Here is a 15187-nt window from a genome sequence, read left to right as displayed (position 1 = left end):
TGGGTGGTCAGGGAGAGCTTCCAGATGATTGGACAATTGCAGCTAGTTTTATCAGGGAGACAGGTAGGAAAGTACTTGGTGTATCATCTTGAAGGAAAGTAGATAAGGAGACTTGGGGGAGGAATGAGGAAGGGCAGGATTATATACAGAGAAAGTGGTTAGCAAAGAAGAAGTGGGACACTGAGGGGACTAAAGGGAAGAGTCAGGAGTACAGGGAGATACAATGTAAGGTAAAGATAGAGGTAGCAAAGGATAAACAAAGGGCGTACAATGACCTGTGAGCTCTGTTGGAAGGTAAGGAGGGACACAATGATATATACAGGTTGGTGATACACAGAGATAAAGATGAAAAGGATGTATAACAGGTTTCGGGTGATTAAGGTTAGAGGGGAAATGTATTGACAGATGCTAGAAGAGTGATGGGACCATGGAAAAAGTACTTTGAAGAGCTGATGACTGTGGAAAATGAAAGAGAGGCAAAGGCAGAGGAGGTGACTATTGTAAGCCACAAAGTAGCAGAGATTAGTAAAAATGAAGTGAGGAAGACATTGATGAGGATGAAGAGTGGAAGGGCACTCCTGATGTCCTGATGATATACCTGTGGAGGTGTGGAAGTGTGGCGGTAGGATTTCTGAGTAGATTATTCAACAGGATCTTGGAGAGTGAGAAGATGCCTGAAGAATTGAGATGACATGTGATGGTGTCTATTTTTAAGAATAATGGTGGGTAATATGGGGAATTGCGGCAACTATAGAGGGATAAAGTATCTGATTCCGATTAGTTGGATGGGTGGGCGAATACTTTTGGCCATAAGGCGTACCTCTGACTTCTTTGCCCTACAGATTTACCAGTAGGCAGAATACATTGTTGCTCATCTGGTTGGTGGGGGGACCCTAAATTATGTAGCTATGTGAATGAATGAGTGAATGGTTGTACATCTGTGTATGTGGTCCTGATTGCCTGGCAACCAGTCAAGGGCAAACCCCCCTCTCACGCAATGACAGTTAGAAAAGTCCCTTCCGTGACCCTGAGTGCAGGATTAGTAGTATATAGTGAATGACTGTAAATTTTAAAACGCTACTTGGTGCTTTCCAGGTACTGACAAGATGTATTCTTTATCCCCTTAGACATTGGGACATTTCTCCAGCTCATGGTGGATCTTTTTAAACTTGTTTTCACTGTAGCAAGCTGACATTTTTGTCAGTTAAGCTGTTCCTTGACATGCTGTGAAATTAAAATAGCTGACGTGAAAGGAAGGTAGTGGTCCGGCAGTGGTCAGAAAACAGTGCACACAGCTGGAAATGACACCCAGTGTGTCAGATGGAGAGATTTGTATATCAACCGTCTGAATGAAAAAAAAAAACATTTTAGGCCCTCCAAGGAAAACTAGATAAATATTTTTCAACTTGGTTTTCTCTAAACCAGCATAATCTCCATGCAGTTTGCTTCCTACTTTGAGTTGGAAATTCACTTAAAAATGAAAAATACAAATATGATAGGATTGAATTGTCAATCCCAGCTGTCGTTGGGCATAAGGTGGAGTTCACCAGTTGATCACAGGGCAAAAAACTCACCCTGTCATTCATATAATACAAAATATAACCATTCACCCTTCATAGAGCCATATTCTCTCTCATTCAGACATCTAGGCAATTAAGGGTCTGTCAACCTCCTGCATGTTTTGGTGGGAGTTTGTTGCCTGTCAGGTTCTTCCATCCTTCCCCCAGTATGTCAAGTCTGATCTGTAATTTTTATTACCTACAAATCATCTGCTTTGTATTTATTTCTTTATATCATTAACTGCATTCACATATTTTGTGAAATTAAAAAAAGGTGAAACATAAATACCGTCTTCTTTTGCGATCCGAGATAATTTGTTGATGTTTTCCTTGCAACTTCAATTATCATTTGATTCATATTGAATATAACACTTGACTCTGCTCATCCTGTTGGTGTTATATCTTTCTTTCTGTCACTATATATTTTTTTTTCAGATTAGATACTGCAATATGTTCATGTCCTCATAGTTACTAATGTTGGTTAAAAAAAAAATATTCATGTGTCATGCATTTGTGAGGACGAAGTCTGTCAGCTTAAGATACCAGTGTAACATTAAAAAAGTGCGCAAGTGCTAACACTGCATTCATTCCTGTCAGATTACCACATTACTGACGTCTCAGAAGGTGGAGAGATAATCTTCAGTATTGAAAGTAGTGTTTAAAATCAAATCTCTTTGCATGTCTAATCCTCCGCTGTGAGCTTATTTAACTGTGATATCTGCTCAGCCTTTGGCAAACACACGCCATGACATAGCTTTACCTCCACCGATTCCATTTTTGCTTCTAGGATGGAGAGGGGTCTTTCAACACATCACATGGCACTATTCTTTATCCAAGTCCTCCTTTTATTTCATTTTCTTCCATTTTTGCTGCAGCCCTGTATGTTTAACAATACCATACCATTAAATCCAGTAAATGGTGTGAACAGTAAACTATGTCCTTAAAATTTGCTAAAACAGTTTTCAAGTAGCCGATATTAACAACATCTGTCTCTCACGGTATATATCATATGTTGCTGTACATGAATACCAGACATGACTTGAATGCGATCAGTAATGTAAAATATCAAAATGCTGTACAAAAAAAACAGGATGTGCGAATGATTATATCCTTACAGATTACAGATCAACATAAAAAATACAAAAGAGGCACTTAAGAATATATCGCACGCGCACATTCACTCACGTTTATGTGCACAAACACTATTTTTTTTTTTCATATTACATACAATATGCCAAAAAGTCATATATTTGAGCCCAAGTCGTCACACAATTCACCTGAAAAGTTTTTTGTTTTACAATATCAATAAGAACTTGTCGTTTAGGTAGGCTTGTGGTATTTCAAAGGGAAATTCGAAAGCACCAGTGCAGGCGTTTTATATTACAGATAACTTTAACGAAGAGGAAAATAAAATGAAAATAAATGTAAAGTTTTTTTTTTTTGTTGTTTCCATTTGTCTCTTCTGCCAAGAAATAACATACAAAAGATATGACGGCAATGCCTTTTTCACATGGGAGCACGTGACAATGGGATAATAAAACTCCAGATTAAAATCTGTAGTAAAGCTCTTTAAGCCTGCCAGGGAGTTGCTAATCCTCAGCTGGTAAGTCTTTCAGCTGGGAGGTAAATCACTGACGGGTTTGTGATAATTTGCAGAAGAAGCGGTCTATTTCTAACGTCGAGGAAGACAATTATGGTGATCTTTGTGTTGGGAAGACACCAAGAGATACTTGAGAAGGAGTTTCAGGAGGATGCAGCTAAAAAAGAGCTGCTGTCCAGTAAAATTTGGGGGTTGAGATGCAATGCCCTACCCAGAGGGGCTGCAGGAAAAGAACACACAGCCATACTATTAATGCATTTCCAAAGCCAGTGGTGGGAAATAAACCAAATATTAAAATATATATGCATCGGCCTCCTCTTCTTTATCAAATACCTCACAAACTGCATCTCCTTTACAAGTATATTCTTTCACATTATTTCCCTTCTGGCCATTTCCCAGTGCTGTAAACGGGTTCTAAACACACAGATACAGTAAATACGATAAAAATTAAAAATCCCTTTCATTTAGTGCACACAAAAATAACATCAGACTCAGCATATATTTAAAAATAGTTATATATCATTTACACCAGTGTGATTTATTTTTATTAATCTTTAAACAGAATTATAGCAAATGGCACACTTAACAATGTTTAATAGATTTTTATATTGTGCAAAACAACTATGTGTTTACTTTTAGGTAATTTCTTGGCAGAACTTTCATGATGCTTCCTCCCCTGATTTTCTATGAGAAATTACTGCATATGGGGTTTTCCGTATTTAGCAACAAAATTCTTGAAAGTCAGTCCAATTTGTCAACTTTGGAAAAAATATTGCACAGCGCCTTTATACAGGAAGACACAGATTGTCAAAAATGAACAACAAAATTACCTGCCAGTTCCCGCTACTTCGAATCACACCCAATCAGTTAAACATAGAGATGATGCTGGCGGACAAACCAAAGGCCCCTTATAGTGCCGTTTTCAACCAACAACCACTCTGGAAGATTTTTGATTTGAAATTTCAAACATGGTTTTCAACTAATTTGATGAATGTATTCACAGATTATAATGAGAGCAGTTTGTTCTTGACAAATACAAATATATATTGTCAAACCAGCTTCTCCGTCAGTGCCTTTTCACCTAAAGCCTATTGGAAGAATACTGAATTGTGCTAAAAGGATTGTTAAAATCAAAAATCCATTCAAGGAGAAGGGTTGTGACATTTGAAACGGTAAACAGATGAAATGATAATCAAAGCAGCTGCTGGTCACTGCATTAAAAAAAAAAAAAAAAGGCCACTGCCTTAAAAGTTAGAAAAGATATGACTCGTTTTCAGAGTTGGGCAGAAACTCATCGTGGTGATTATTAATTTCCCAAGTAATAGCTGCAATTTGAGATCTGGAAAATTTACAATAAAATTTAATTCATAATGCACTTGAGTATCCATAGTCCTTTGAATGTACAGTGACTGAAAGGTTTGTTCAACTTGATAGTTTTGTCTCAGAAGCGCGAGAGTATTTTATACACTATATTTATTGCATACCAAGCCCAACAATACTGCATTCGTCGTTATCATTCCACATGTGCATGTACCAATACCTTTGAACAAATGCAAATATCAAATCATTGCTAGCCACTACATTAACTTTAGAAAAGTTGAAACTACTGCTAACTCGTGTTAACTTCACAACCGCACAGGATAAGACCTATTCAGAATGAGTATTAGTTTACAGCTCTAAGGAAGAAGAAATGTCGATGTGCTATATTTGGCATTTTAGTGTCGGTTATGCTTTATCACCACATTGTGTAATTCACAACACAACACGATTTACTTCACTATATACTATTCTGCTTATCTTAGCTTAGCACTTATTAAGATAGAAAACCTGCTTAAAATCACTTGTTTACCTCCCACCCCTTAAAAAATACGAACAAATAATGAAAACTGACAGCAGGATGGTACAATATCCCAATCACTGTCTTAATCTGATTGACAGCATCAGGGTATCAGTTTGGAAGGTAAAGTCTGATTTTGTTGCAATTATTGGTAAACAAAGTAAACTAAACTACATTAACAGGGGCTGATCGCATTTGTACCTGCAGAGCCGATGAGAATTAACTAATCTGAATGAAACGTATCTGCAGAAGACTTGTGCTGAGTCCTGGCTGAATTCGATTTTACACAAATGTATAAATGTTATCATTTGGTTGTTATAGTTTTTCATGGTGTTAGTTGCAAAAAAAATAGCTAACAAAAAAAACCCTCTACTTATAACTTGAACCACATTGATACTGAGCCGCTTATCTGTTTTGGCTCTTCATAATCTTACAGTTATACACTTGACTTAAGAAGCCGCGGTTGATAATGAGCGCCTGCGGGTTTTGCGGATCTACTACAAATCACGGATTTCAAGTTAATCTAAAAAAAAAAATCAAAGTATTGCTGTCATTTAAAGTACCCTATCTCTTCCTGTCGCTCAGCTTTGTGCCTCTTTAGAAAAACAAAACCCGATATTCTCATCACATGGTGGTTTCGCCCTTACATCACCTGTACAAAGAGAGCTTATTTCTCAGCAGAGCTCCAGTTTCAGCATTTGATGACTCATGCCAATCCAAAATCCACCCTTGCCAATCGGGAGACTCCTTTGGTTCTAATAGGCTCTTTCGTATCAAGAACACGATTGGCTGCAACTTCATTTTTCGCAACATAATAAGGCAATCTGTCTAAGACGTCTTGTGTTCGTAGCCCTGATTAGAAAAAAAAAACCTTGCAACTCGTTCCCTTGGCAAATTTCTACAGCTTGGCTCAGGGTGACCTACCGTCCTGTCCAGCATCCAAAATGGCTGAACCCATTTATCAGCATAAATAAATATAGTAGCGGTTTATGGTAAGCCCTTAACGAGATAAGATTCTAGAGATCTATAATTGTGTTTTATAAATACAGTTCTGATGGCACTGGAGAAATTTGACAACCCTGCTAAGACTACATTTCTGACATAAAAACTTCATTGCAATTATCTTTACAAGGTCTGATTCTATTTAATCAATCAGGTTAAATCTTGTATCCCCCCCCCCCCTACAGAGGAACTATCTCATTGTACACATTCCTCTCTACTCGAGCTCCCATCAAGATAAGCGTTCCTTCCAGTCCCGCCATGTTGGAGCTGAGTCCGGCGCGACTCTTTAGGCCTCCTTCGTCCAGATCCCTGCAAGCCATGGCATTATGAGAGGATATAAAAATGCCGTCGCATGCAGAGGTGGGGGTAATGTTCTCTTCCCCCCTCCTCTGTTGCTCCGGCGTCGGAGCCGGGGCTCGGATGCCACTGCTTCCGGCACCCGCGCTTCCCCCGACGCCGACCCCACCACCGGCTCTCATCTTGGGAGGTGGACCCCAGAGGAAGGCATGTTGGGGTCTGTAGTGCTTTTGGGCATAGCGCAACAGGCGCCGACGCGTGGCCGGCAAGCGGATGGTGTAGACGTAGTACTCCAGGATGCTGTGCTGCATGTTGGGGATGGTGACGTGGCACAGCGACTCCTCCAGGAACAGCTGTACTAGTGGAGCCTTGAAGGCCTCGTAGCCAAGCTCGCCCAAAGACTTGAGGATGCGAGTGATCCGCAGGTAGTTGTGCTGGGACCTTTAACGACAATTTGTCGTTGCATTATATTTCATAATTCTGAATCACATTTATAAGACTTAGGTTGTTGTAAGTTTGATTTGGGAAAGTCTTGTTTGGGAATCTTCTTAGTTCTCTTTAGCAAGCTGAAATCAACATTTGTAACCCATTTGCTGTAAAATGAGAACATACACATTTTGAAACCGCGTACTACATTAAACGTCACCAAACGATAACGACAAATGCCCAAGTGATAATTGGTAAGTAAATAGCATATAGCATTTGAATAGTATGTCTCTCTTAGAGCAGTGTTTCCCAACCACTGTGCTGCGGCACATTAGTGTGCCGTGAGAGATCATCAGGTGTGCCGTGGAAAAATGCCCACTTTCACCTGATTGATCCGAAAATTATTTATCCAACGCAAATAATGTGTCTTCCTATGTCTATGTGGGCAGCGTGCCTGTTCGATGGCAACGGGTAGTGAATCAACCTGTGCATCTGTGTATCAGAGTGATTAGCGACGCTTTGCGTGATACATTTTTAAAATAAAAAGTACTTGTATCTGCGTACACAAACAGGCATAATTGTTGAACACTACCAAGATGAGTGAGAAAGCAGTGAAAGCTTGCTACAAAGTTGCTGAACTCATCTCTAAATCCAAACAGCCGCACACCGCAGCGAAACATTAATACTACCTGCCGGCAAAATCATTACAGAAGAAATGCTTGGCTCTGGCGTTGATAAAGAAATAGCCAGAGTTCTCTCAAATAATACCATTTTCCGACATATTGATGACATGTCTTCAGACATTGAAAAAAGTGTTCTGGAAAAGTTGCACACCAGTGGGAAATTTGCATTGCAACTTGACGAATCTACAGATATTAGATATATTAGATTTCACACGAAGTGAATTGAGACTACGGTTTCATTCTGATTCGTTAAAAAATCTTTTTGACATATTTATTTGGCGGTGTGCCGTGTGATTTTTCTAATGTAAAATATGTGCCGTGGCTCAAAAAAGGTTGGGAAACACCGTCTTAGAGGATGTCTCTCTTAAACTTCAAAGAACTTGAAAAAAGATGTTTGTGATGGTAGAGCCTCTGGAAATGGGGAGAGACCAGCATGTTCTCTTGGATACTTGGACTTCAGTTGATTCTGATCACTTGACTGGGAATGCTAGACCAAATCATCATAGCAAACTTCTATGATCTCCCTTAATTTCCATTTGGCGGACCAAACAGTGCCAGAGATAGTGAACCAGTGGCAGCAAGCGCGATGACCAGCATCAAATACAGAACTAACAGATGCAGATTCAATTTTAACTAACGGCCCTCTTGAGGCCTCTACATACTCAACAATTACAGAACAACATTATTCTGTTCTCTAATCCCTGGTTTCGGAGATGTCAAAGCTTGTTATTCTTTAAGGTTAAGTTTTAGGTTAAGGCTAAGGTCTTTAAGGTTGTCCAGTAGTTAGTACAGTAGTTTTGAGGTGGTGTATGAAGAATGAAGTATGAAAATCTATGGACTAAAATGGATATGCAAATGACTGGTAATTCTTGGAAAGAGGATTCCTGAAAGTTGTGCAGAAAGGAGAGCATCTATTGCAAAAGATGCTGATAATGTCATCAGAAATTTGAAAGGGTCATTTGGCCCTTTTAAATTTCGTCTCTGGATGAAGAAGAATGGTAGGAGGAAAAAAATTCCCCTTTTTGGAGTGGTTTGACCTCTGCCATTGTTGTTTCTGTCAAGTTCCCCTACTGCTTAGCAAGTGTGATACAGGGCCTATGAGGACTTCCTAGTGGTTTGCACCTAACCTGAGTTTCTCACAAAGGGTCAAACAAAACAGAAAAGGATGTCCAGTGTTCCTTAGAGGGGAACAGATTGTGTTACCATCTTATTCGGGGTGCTAAAATCTCTGAGAGTTTCTTAGAATTACAAGGTTTGAGGAAGATAAACTTCGTCAAAGCCCTTGAATGTCTCAAACTGCGGAAACACCGAAAAAAGATATTGAAAAATAAATCCCTTAGCCATCTGGTTAATTAAAACACGTGTTTACACATTTGGCTGGTGACAGGGGAAACAGTCAAGTTGGCTGCTGCTGAAGGACACCAAAGCAATGTCTAGCAGCTGAGAAAACAAGGCCAAAGTCAATTCTAGCTGCAACTTTACATCTCTTCGTCGCTGCCTTAAAGAGTTCATGTGAGCGCTCACTCACTCGTTGAGGTGTTGGAAGCGCTCCTGCCAGTTGGAGGCCCGGGTGACGTTCCCACTCTTATCTAGCAGCTTGAGACCGTAGAAGTCCAACATCAAGGAATACGCTGCCAAGAATCTCCGCTTTGCTTCACGGGTGCTTTGGAATTCCTGGAGAAGTTAGACGAGAGGTCAGATCAGCGGTCCGGAACCTATGGCTCTTCCGGTGACGGCATATGGCTCCCGGACAATTTTGAATTGAAAAAGAATACTTGTGATATTTCTTCATCATACTGTGTCATTTTAAACCAAACAGAAATTAGTTTTTAAGATGAATTTCACGGGTCACCCGTCGATCAGGTCGGGAACCTTCTGAGCACGTCCAGCTCATTGTAAAGGTGATAAAATATTAATTTTATCAGATAGCCAACTAGTTTATCCGCATCAACCCTCGCAACAGAGAAGATGGAAAAAAGAAAAAAAGACGAATATTACCGTGCATTCCAGGCTGCGTGGACAGAGAAATTTGCATTTGGATCTGCGGTATGTCTAATATGCTATGATAAAATTGCATCGTTGAAACGGTCAAATATAAAGCTGCTCTTCAAACAAATCCATGCAGCACCAGAGGTCGCATTAAAAGTAAAACATATTTAATTTATTATACGTTAAAAATACTATATGTCTCTCGATGTATATTTAGAAATATTTGGCTTTTTAAGGCTCTCCCAGACAAAAATGTTCCCAACCCCGGGGATGGATCATCAAAGTGGGTCAACTCAACACCAGGCAAAGTGAAAACATAAAGTTTCAACTGTCATAATCACAGAAATACAATTAAGCAATACAAGTTCATAGGGGGAATGGAACTTCTCTGTTATTCCCATCAAAAAACAAAAGACAAGAGACTATTTTTCAAATTCTTGTGTCATCTTGGATAATATATATATTCTTCCATTATTAATCTGTTCCCCAAAGCAGCTTACATTACCCTTTGAAAGGGTTGGTATATTATGGTATATTATTAACTTTTAAATTCTAACACCTACACTACGAAAGACAATATTTGGACAGTAAGATAACTTTATTATGTAATTTGCCAAGTGTCAGAAGAGGGCAAGTCACATTATACTGACTAAAACAATTAGTACATTTATAGTGTGGTGTAACTATAATATACAGTAAAATCAGCTCCACATTGACAAAACTACTTTTCATTCAAAAGAAAATGCCTTAAAAAATTGTAGTTGATGGGCCAAGTAGAATTATTTGTTTAAACAAAACAGGTTTGCTTACCAGGATATACTCTCTAAGGGAAAACTTGGTCCCTTGGTGTGAGCTGAAGATGAAACTAATTTCAAAATTTTTTAACTGTATGAAAGTTATATTTCAACAAATATGGAAGACTTTGTTTTCATAGTGATCACACTTTTAAATTGGAAAAAGTATATCATGTTTTATGTAATCAGGACCAAAATACTTTTCGCAAACTCTTTCAACTGCCATATTCAACCAAATACTGAATACAGTGGCATTAAAAGTACCAAAACCATCTTGTGGTTCAACTCGCATTTATAAAATGATAAAGACACACCAGTGTATTAAAATAGGACTAGATTTAAATTTGTGTATTATTGCTGTTCTGCAATTAATTAATAGAAATGAATTGCATTTTAATATTTCACATGACAAAAGACAAATGTACATTTTTTTTGTAGCAGCACAGGGGAACATGTAGATATACAATTCTTCACTTTCTCATTCATGGCTTAATTTCTATTCTATTCTATTCTATTCTATTCTATTCTATTCTATTCTATTCTATTCCTCTGAAAACAGAACCCAGAATATTGAAAGTTTATTTGAAAAAAACTCTCACTATATTATAAAAAAAAAAAAATTAGGAAATCTAAATATTGCAGTGAGCACAGAACACACCAACCCGTGTTCAAAACAATCTGTGTGTGAGAGTTGATAAGTGTGTGTCTTACTTTGATCTCTTCCTGAGTCAGTTCGTGTGCGTAGAAGTTGAGCCCTTGTTCTCTCAATGGAAACAGCCTTCCAACAAAATCGGTATGAAACAAAATACATACAAACATGTTTCTAATTGTATGTTTACCACAAATTAAAAAAAAAGGAATATATTCACAAATGCAGGTGAACAATGCAAGCTATGGAGATTGGAGGAAATCAAACCTGAGTTGGCAGGTATATGGAAAAAGAAGATTTTATAATACAATTACTTTGGGAGGATGTATGCAACTGACAGTTCAGTAGTTTATAAAGCAGATGTTAACTGATTAGCAAGGCTGACAGACGACATCTCACCACTGAATATAGGTGTGATTGTGCTCCAGCTTGTCATAATCACCTCTCCACTTAGACAGGATCTCCTCGATATAGATACCTGGGAAGAAACAGGAGCTAATTAGCCGCCACAGGCACGTTTCATCGTGTGTGTGTGTGTGTGTGTGTGTGTGTGTGTGTGTGTGTGTGTGTCTGAGTGTCTGTGCATCAGTGTGTAAGCAATCATGTTTTCACTTGGGATCAGTTGGCTAATCCAGTGGTCTTTGGAAGTCAAACATAACCTTTAGCCAAGAAAAACTTACTGATCCTCGAGCCAACATTACCCCTCAACATGTAGTCGAGGGGGGTACATGCACAGTATGCATGTGTTTATGTGTGTGTGTGTGTGTGTGTTTGAGTAGGAGTGATAATAAGTGTGTTCAGACTCAGCAAACACCATCTCACCATCAGGTACCAGAGGGATCTTGTTTAGGTAGAAGCGAAGATTACGGTACTCGTTTGGCTGCCGGGACTTTTTGTAGTTCTGCAAACAAACACACACACACACACACACACACACACACACACACACACACACACACACACACACACACATACCAATACATATATGTCATAGAGTGCTTGTGTGTGTGTGTGTCTGTTTTGATATTCTCTAGGACGAATTTGAAAATCACAACCGATTACAATTGTACTGTCTGCTCGCAGTGAATGACAACAATACAGGAAATATTTTGGTTTAATAACACAAGTCTCATTTTCTTTTATGCCCATTTTTAACAAGGTTATAAGGAGAATCTCGCAAGAAAGGAAACTATTTATTTTTCAAAATGGTAAAAAGGGTCTCTAAGTAGCACGCATCTCTAGCACAATATGAAAATTCCATAAAGTATCTCAATACACATTTCCCTAAATTCCAAAAATTATATATACGGTGTATATATATATATATATATGTACTGTGTATATGTATAATTTAAAAATTACACTTCAATTTATTGCTCAATATTAGTGCTCCGCTTATCGTCATTCTTGAGTAAATGGTACGCAGCCGACTAATTGTTCTTACTGAACCGTGAGAGTGTGTGTTGAGTTCACATACAGGATAGCTGTGACGGTACTTGTAAAGATCCCTGGCGGCATAGAAACTCCTTTTCATCTTTGGACCCGACTCCAGAGAGTAACTCAGCTGAGGGGGAGAGAATGACAGAAAGGAAGAGAAAAATCTTTGCAAAGTGTATGTTTTAACAGATGCAGAGAACTCGTTCCAAGCTGCTTCACTGGGAGCCGACAATGCATTCAAGGTTGAACAATGTCATCACTCATTTCTTCCCAGTAAAGGAACGTGTCATGTAAGCGCTACTGAGGAGAGCTAGAAAACCAGATCTGATTCTCGAATCAAATCTGGGTCATATTAACTTACCCTGGTCAGAGAGAAGGGTGGGACTCACACTGTTACACTTGGACTAATCCTGTTAGATTTGCTAGACACTTCAGGATATTTATTCTACACGGAAAATGTTTGAACTTTACAAAAAAAAAAAAAATGAAATCTTCACACAAGCTGGTGGGCAGCAATTATCCCTGATTGTAATTGTTTGTTTACCGTCAGGCCAACGTTAAACGCTTAAGAAATTGTATTTAAAATTCAAATCACATTCGACATCGCGCAGCAATGTTTTGAAAATACATTTAAGATGATGACAAATCTTCTTCTTCTTTCGGCTTTTCCCGTCAGGGGTCGCCACAGCGAGTCAACTTTCTCCATCTAACCCTATTCTCTGTATCTTCCTCTCTCACACCAACTACCTTTATATACAGTAGAAAATTAGGTGTAACCCAATTCATGTAATGTGGATTCATGCAATTTATATCTTTCTTGCGACCAGAGTCATGATAAACAATAGTCTGATTTCGATCAGAAATTGGAACACAAATCCCTAAATGCATCTTTTATTTTACACTGCAGGTTGAAGGTTACCCTCAATTACAAGATTAGTTTGCCAAACTTTTGTTTCTTTTGTAGAAAAAGACATACTGGCTGACTGCTTGATTCCTATGTTTTAACTTCAATACAATAAAGTTTTCTGCGTTGGACACATGGCTGTGTCAAACAGGGACGGTTTGTATTTTCTCTATGACCCATCTATTACAAATGTTATGTGAAACCATGCAATAAATAAGTAAATATTAGAATAAAATAAAAATGAATAAATAAAATCATAAATAAAATCATGAATTAAATAAAACAAAGTTTATGAAACAAAATAAAATAAAATAAAATAAATCAAAACAAATAAAACATATACTGACTGACTGCTTGATTCCTATGTTTTAACTTCAACACAATAAAGCTTTCTGCGTTGGACACATGGCTGTGTCAAACAGGGACAGTTTGTTTTTTCTCCATGAGCCATCTATTACAAATGTAATGGATAACCATGCAATAAAAAATAAACATTAAAATGAAATAAAATGAATAAATACAATCATAAACAAAATAAAACAGAGTTTATGAAATAACATAAAAAAACAGAATATAATAAAATAAAATTGAATAAAACAAAATTAAATTAAATAAAACAAAATTAAATTAAATAAAACAAAATTAAATTAAATTAAATTAAATTAAATTAAATAATATTAACTATCGTTATAAGAGTGTTAGTGTAACAGGGTTGATATAAGTAGTGTGTGGGTTGTCGATCTGCGCCTTTAACCGGCGCCGCATTAAATCAAGAGATTTTTGAATGAAGTTTGGTTTGGGTTCCGCGTCTCCATCAAAATGACACGCTTGCCCTCTCCATGTCCAGGCCTTACCGCACCCAAGTCCCGGTCCCCACCATCCCACATCCCATGCAAACCTCCACCGTACCTTGGGCGACGCTTGCCCGGAGTCTCCCGCCGACTCGGAGACGCCGCTGTCATCCTCCGCCAGCGGCTCGTCGCTTTCGGACTCCGACCCCCACGTCGAGTCGCATTCCTCCACGGTGCTCGGCTCCTTGAAGCGCCAGTTGCCCAACAGATTTCCCATTTAAAAAAAAAAAAGAAGCATGCAACGCCCGCTCTCGTTCACGGTTCTTCCCGCAAAATACTACATCATATTTTTGGCCGGTAACCCCTCCTTTATATATTGGTTATGCAGCGCCGGACTGTCGCTGACCCCACAGGAGCGTTAAATGGCAGAAAAAAGGGGGAAATTCCAGATCAGCAGCGATGATGCACGTTTTCGGTATGAGGGGTGTTTAGTGTCAGAGAGATATAGGGAAGGAGGGGGAAGAGAGATGCCAGATTTTATTTATATAGGACTAAATCACAATATTGTTGAGCCGGCTTTGTAATAATGGTGCATTTTGTAATAAACGTCCAAAATAAAATAACTTTTTCATTTCATTTTGTAACAAAGCCGCATTTTTTAATAAACTGCCACATTTTGTAATAAACTGCCCCAACGTATTTTGTAATACATTTTGCCGCATTATGAAATCAGTTATAACATTTTTAGAAGATTATTAGAAAATGCACTTGCAACTTTTTTATTCTCTAGGAAATGTAATAACATGGTGCATTATGTAATAACAATTCTAAAGCATAGTTTATTTGTTTGTTAATTGTATTTTGTTTTACTTCAAACTATTTGTAAAAAGCTAGGCCTATTATTAGTATCACTGTATTAGCCTGGTAGCAGTACTTAGCAATTACTATCAGTACACTATTCAAAGGTTGCATTAACAGAGAATATTCTATAAATTCTATGTTATCACATTTCCTAGAGAATAAAAAAGTTGCAAGTGCATTTTGTAATAATATTCTCAAAATGTAATAACGTATTTCATAATGCGGCAAAATTTATCATAAAATGCGTTGCGGCATGTTGAGCTGCATTTTGTAATAACAGTGCATTTTGTAATAAACGTCCAAAATGTAATAACTTTTTCATTTCATTTTGTAATAAAGCCGCATTTTGTACTAAACT

At 38.1% G+C, this 15187-nt stretch overlaps 1 protein-coding gene across 1 annotated transcript; it reads right to left on the bottom strand.

Moving 5' to 3' along the window:
- Positions 1–2386: 2386 nt before the first annotated feature.
- ogfrl1 (opioid growth factor receptor-like 1) lies at positions 2387–14368 on the bottom strand. The gene is made up of 7 exons (XM_086165065.1): positions 14087–14368; positions 12314–12400; positions 11659–11737; positions 11236–11314; positions 10899–10965; positions 8933–9078; positions 2387–6736 (listed from the first exon to the last, which is right to left on the bottom strand). The coding sequence occupies exons 1-7, from the start codon at positions 14243–14245 to the stop codon at positions 6178–6180; spliced, it is 1176 nt and encodes a 391-aa protein (XP_086021191.1). The 5' UTR covers positions 14246–14368; the 3' UTR covers positions 2387–6177.
- Between the last annotated feature and the right edge of the window lie 819 nt (positions 14369–15187).

The sequence above is a fragment of the Fistularia commersonii genome, chromosome 2 (genome assembly GCF_037954325.1).
Source record: "Fistularia commersonii isolate RoL2024-O1a breed Wild chromosome 2, RoL_Fcom_v1.0, whole genome shotgun sequence".
Classification (NCBI taxonomy): Eukaryota; Metazoa; Chordata; class Actinopteri; order Syngnathiformes; family Fistulariidae; genus Fistularia; species Fistularia commersonii.
This window is presented reverse-complemented; position numbering and strand designations above follow the sequence as displayed.

What these genes read in the sequence shown, in the direction of transcription:
- ogfrl1 (XM_086165065.1), bottom strand. Translation starts at nt 14,245, where the DNA reads ATGGGAAATCTGTTGGGCAACTGGCGCTTCAAGGAGCCGAGCACCGTG. An exon ending in AGTACCGTCACAGCTATCCT is followed by an intron (nt 11,738 to 12,313) that starts GTATGTGAACTC and finishes GTTTGTTTGCAG; the next exon opens with AACTACAAAAAGTCCCGGCA. An exon ending in CGCTTCCAACACCTCAACGA is followed by an intron (nt 6,737 to 8,932) that starts GTGAGTGAGCGC and finishes TTGTCGTTAAAG; the next exon opens with GTCCCAGCACAACTACCTGC.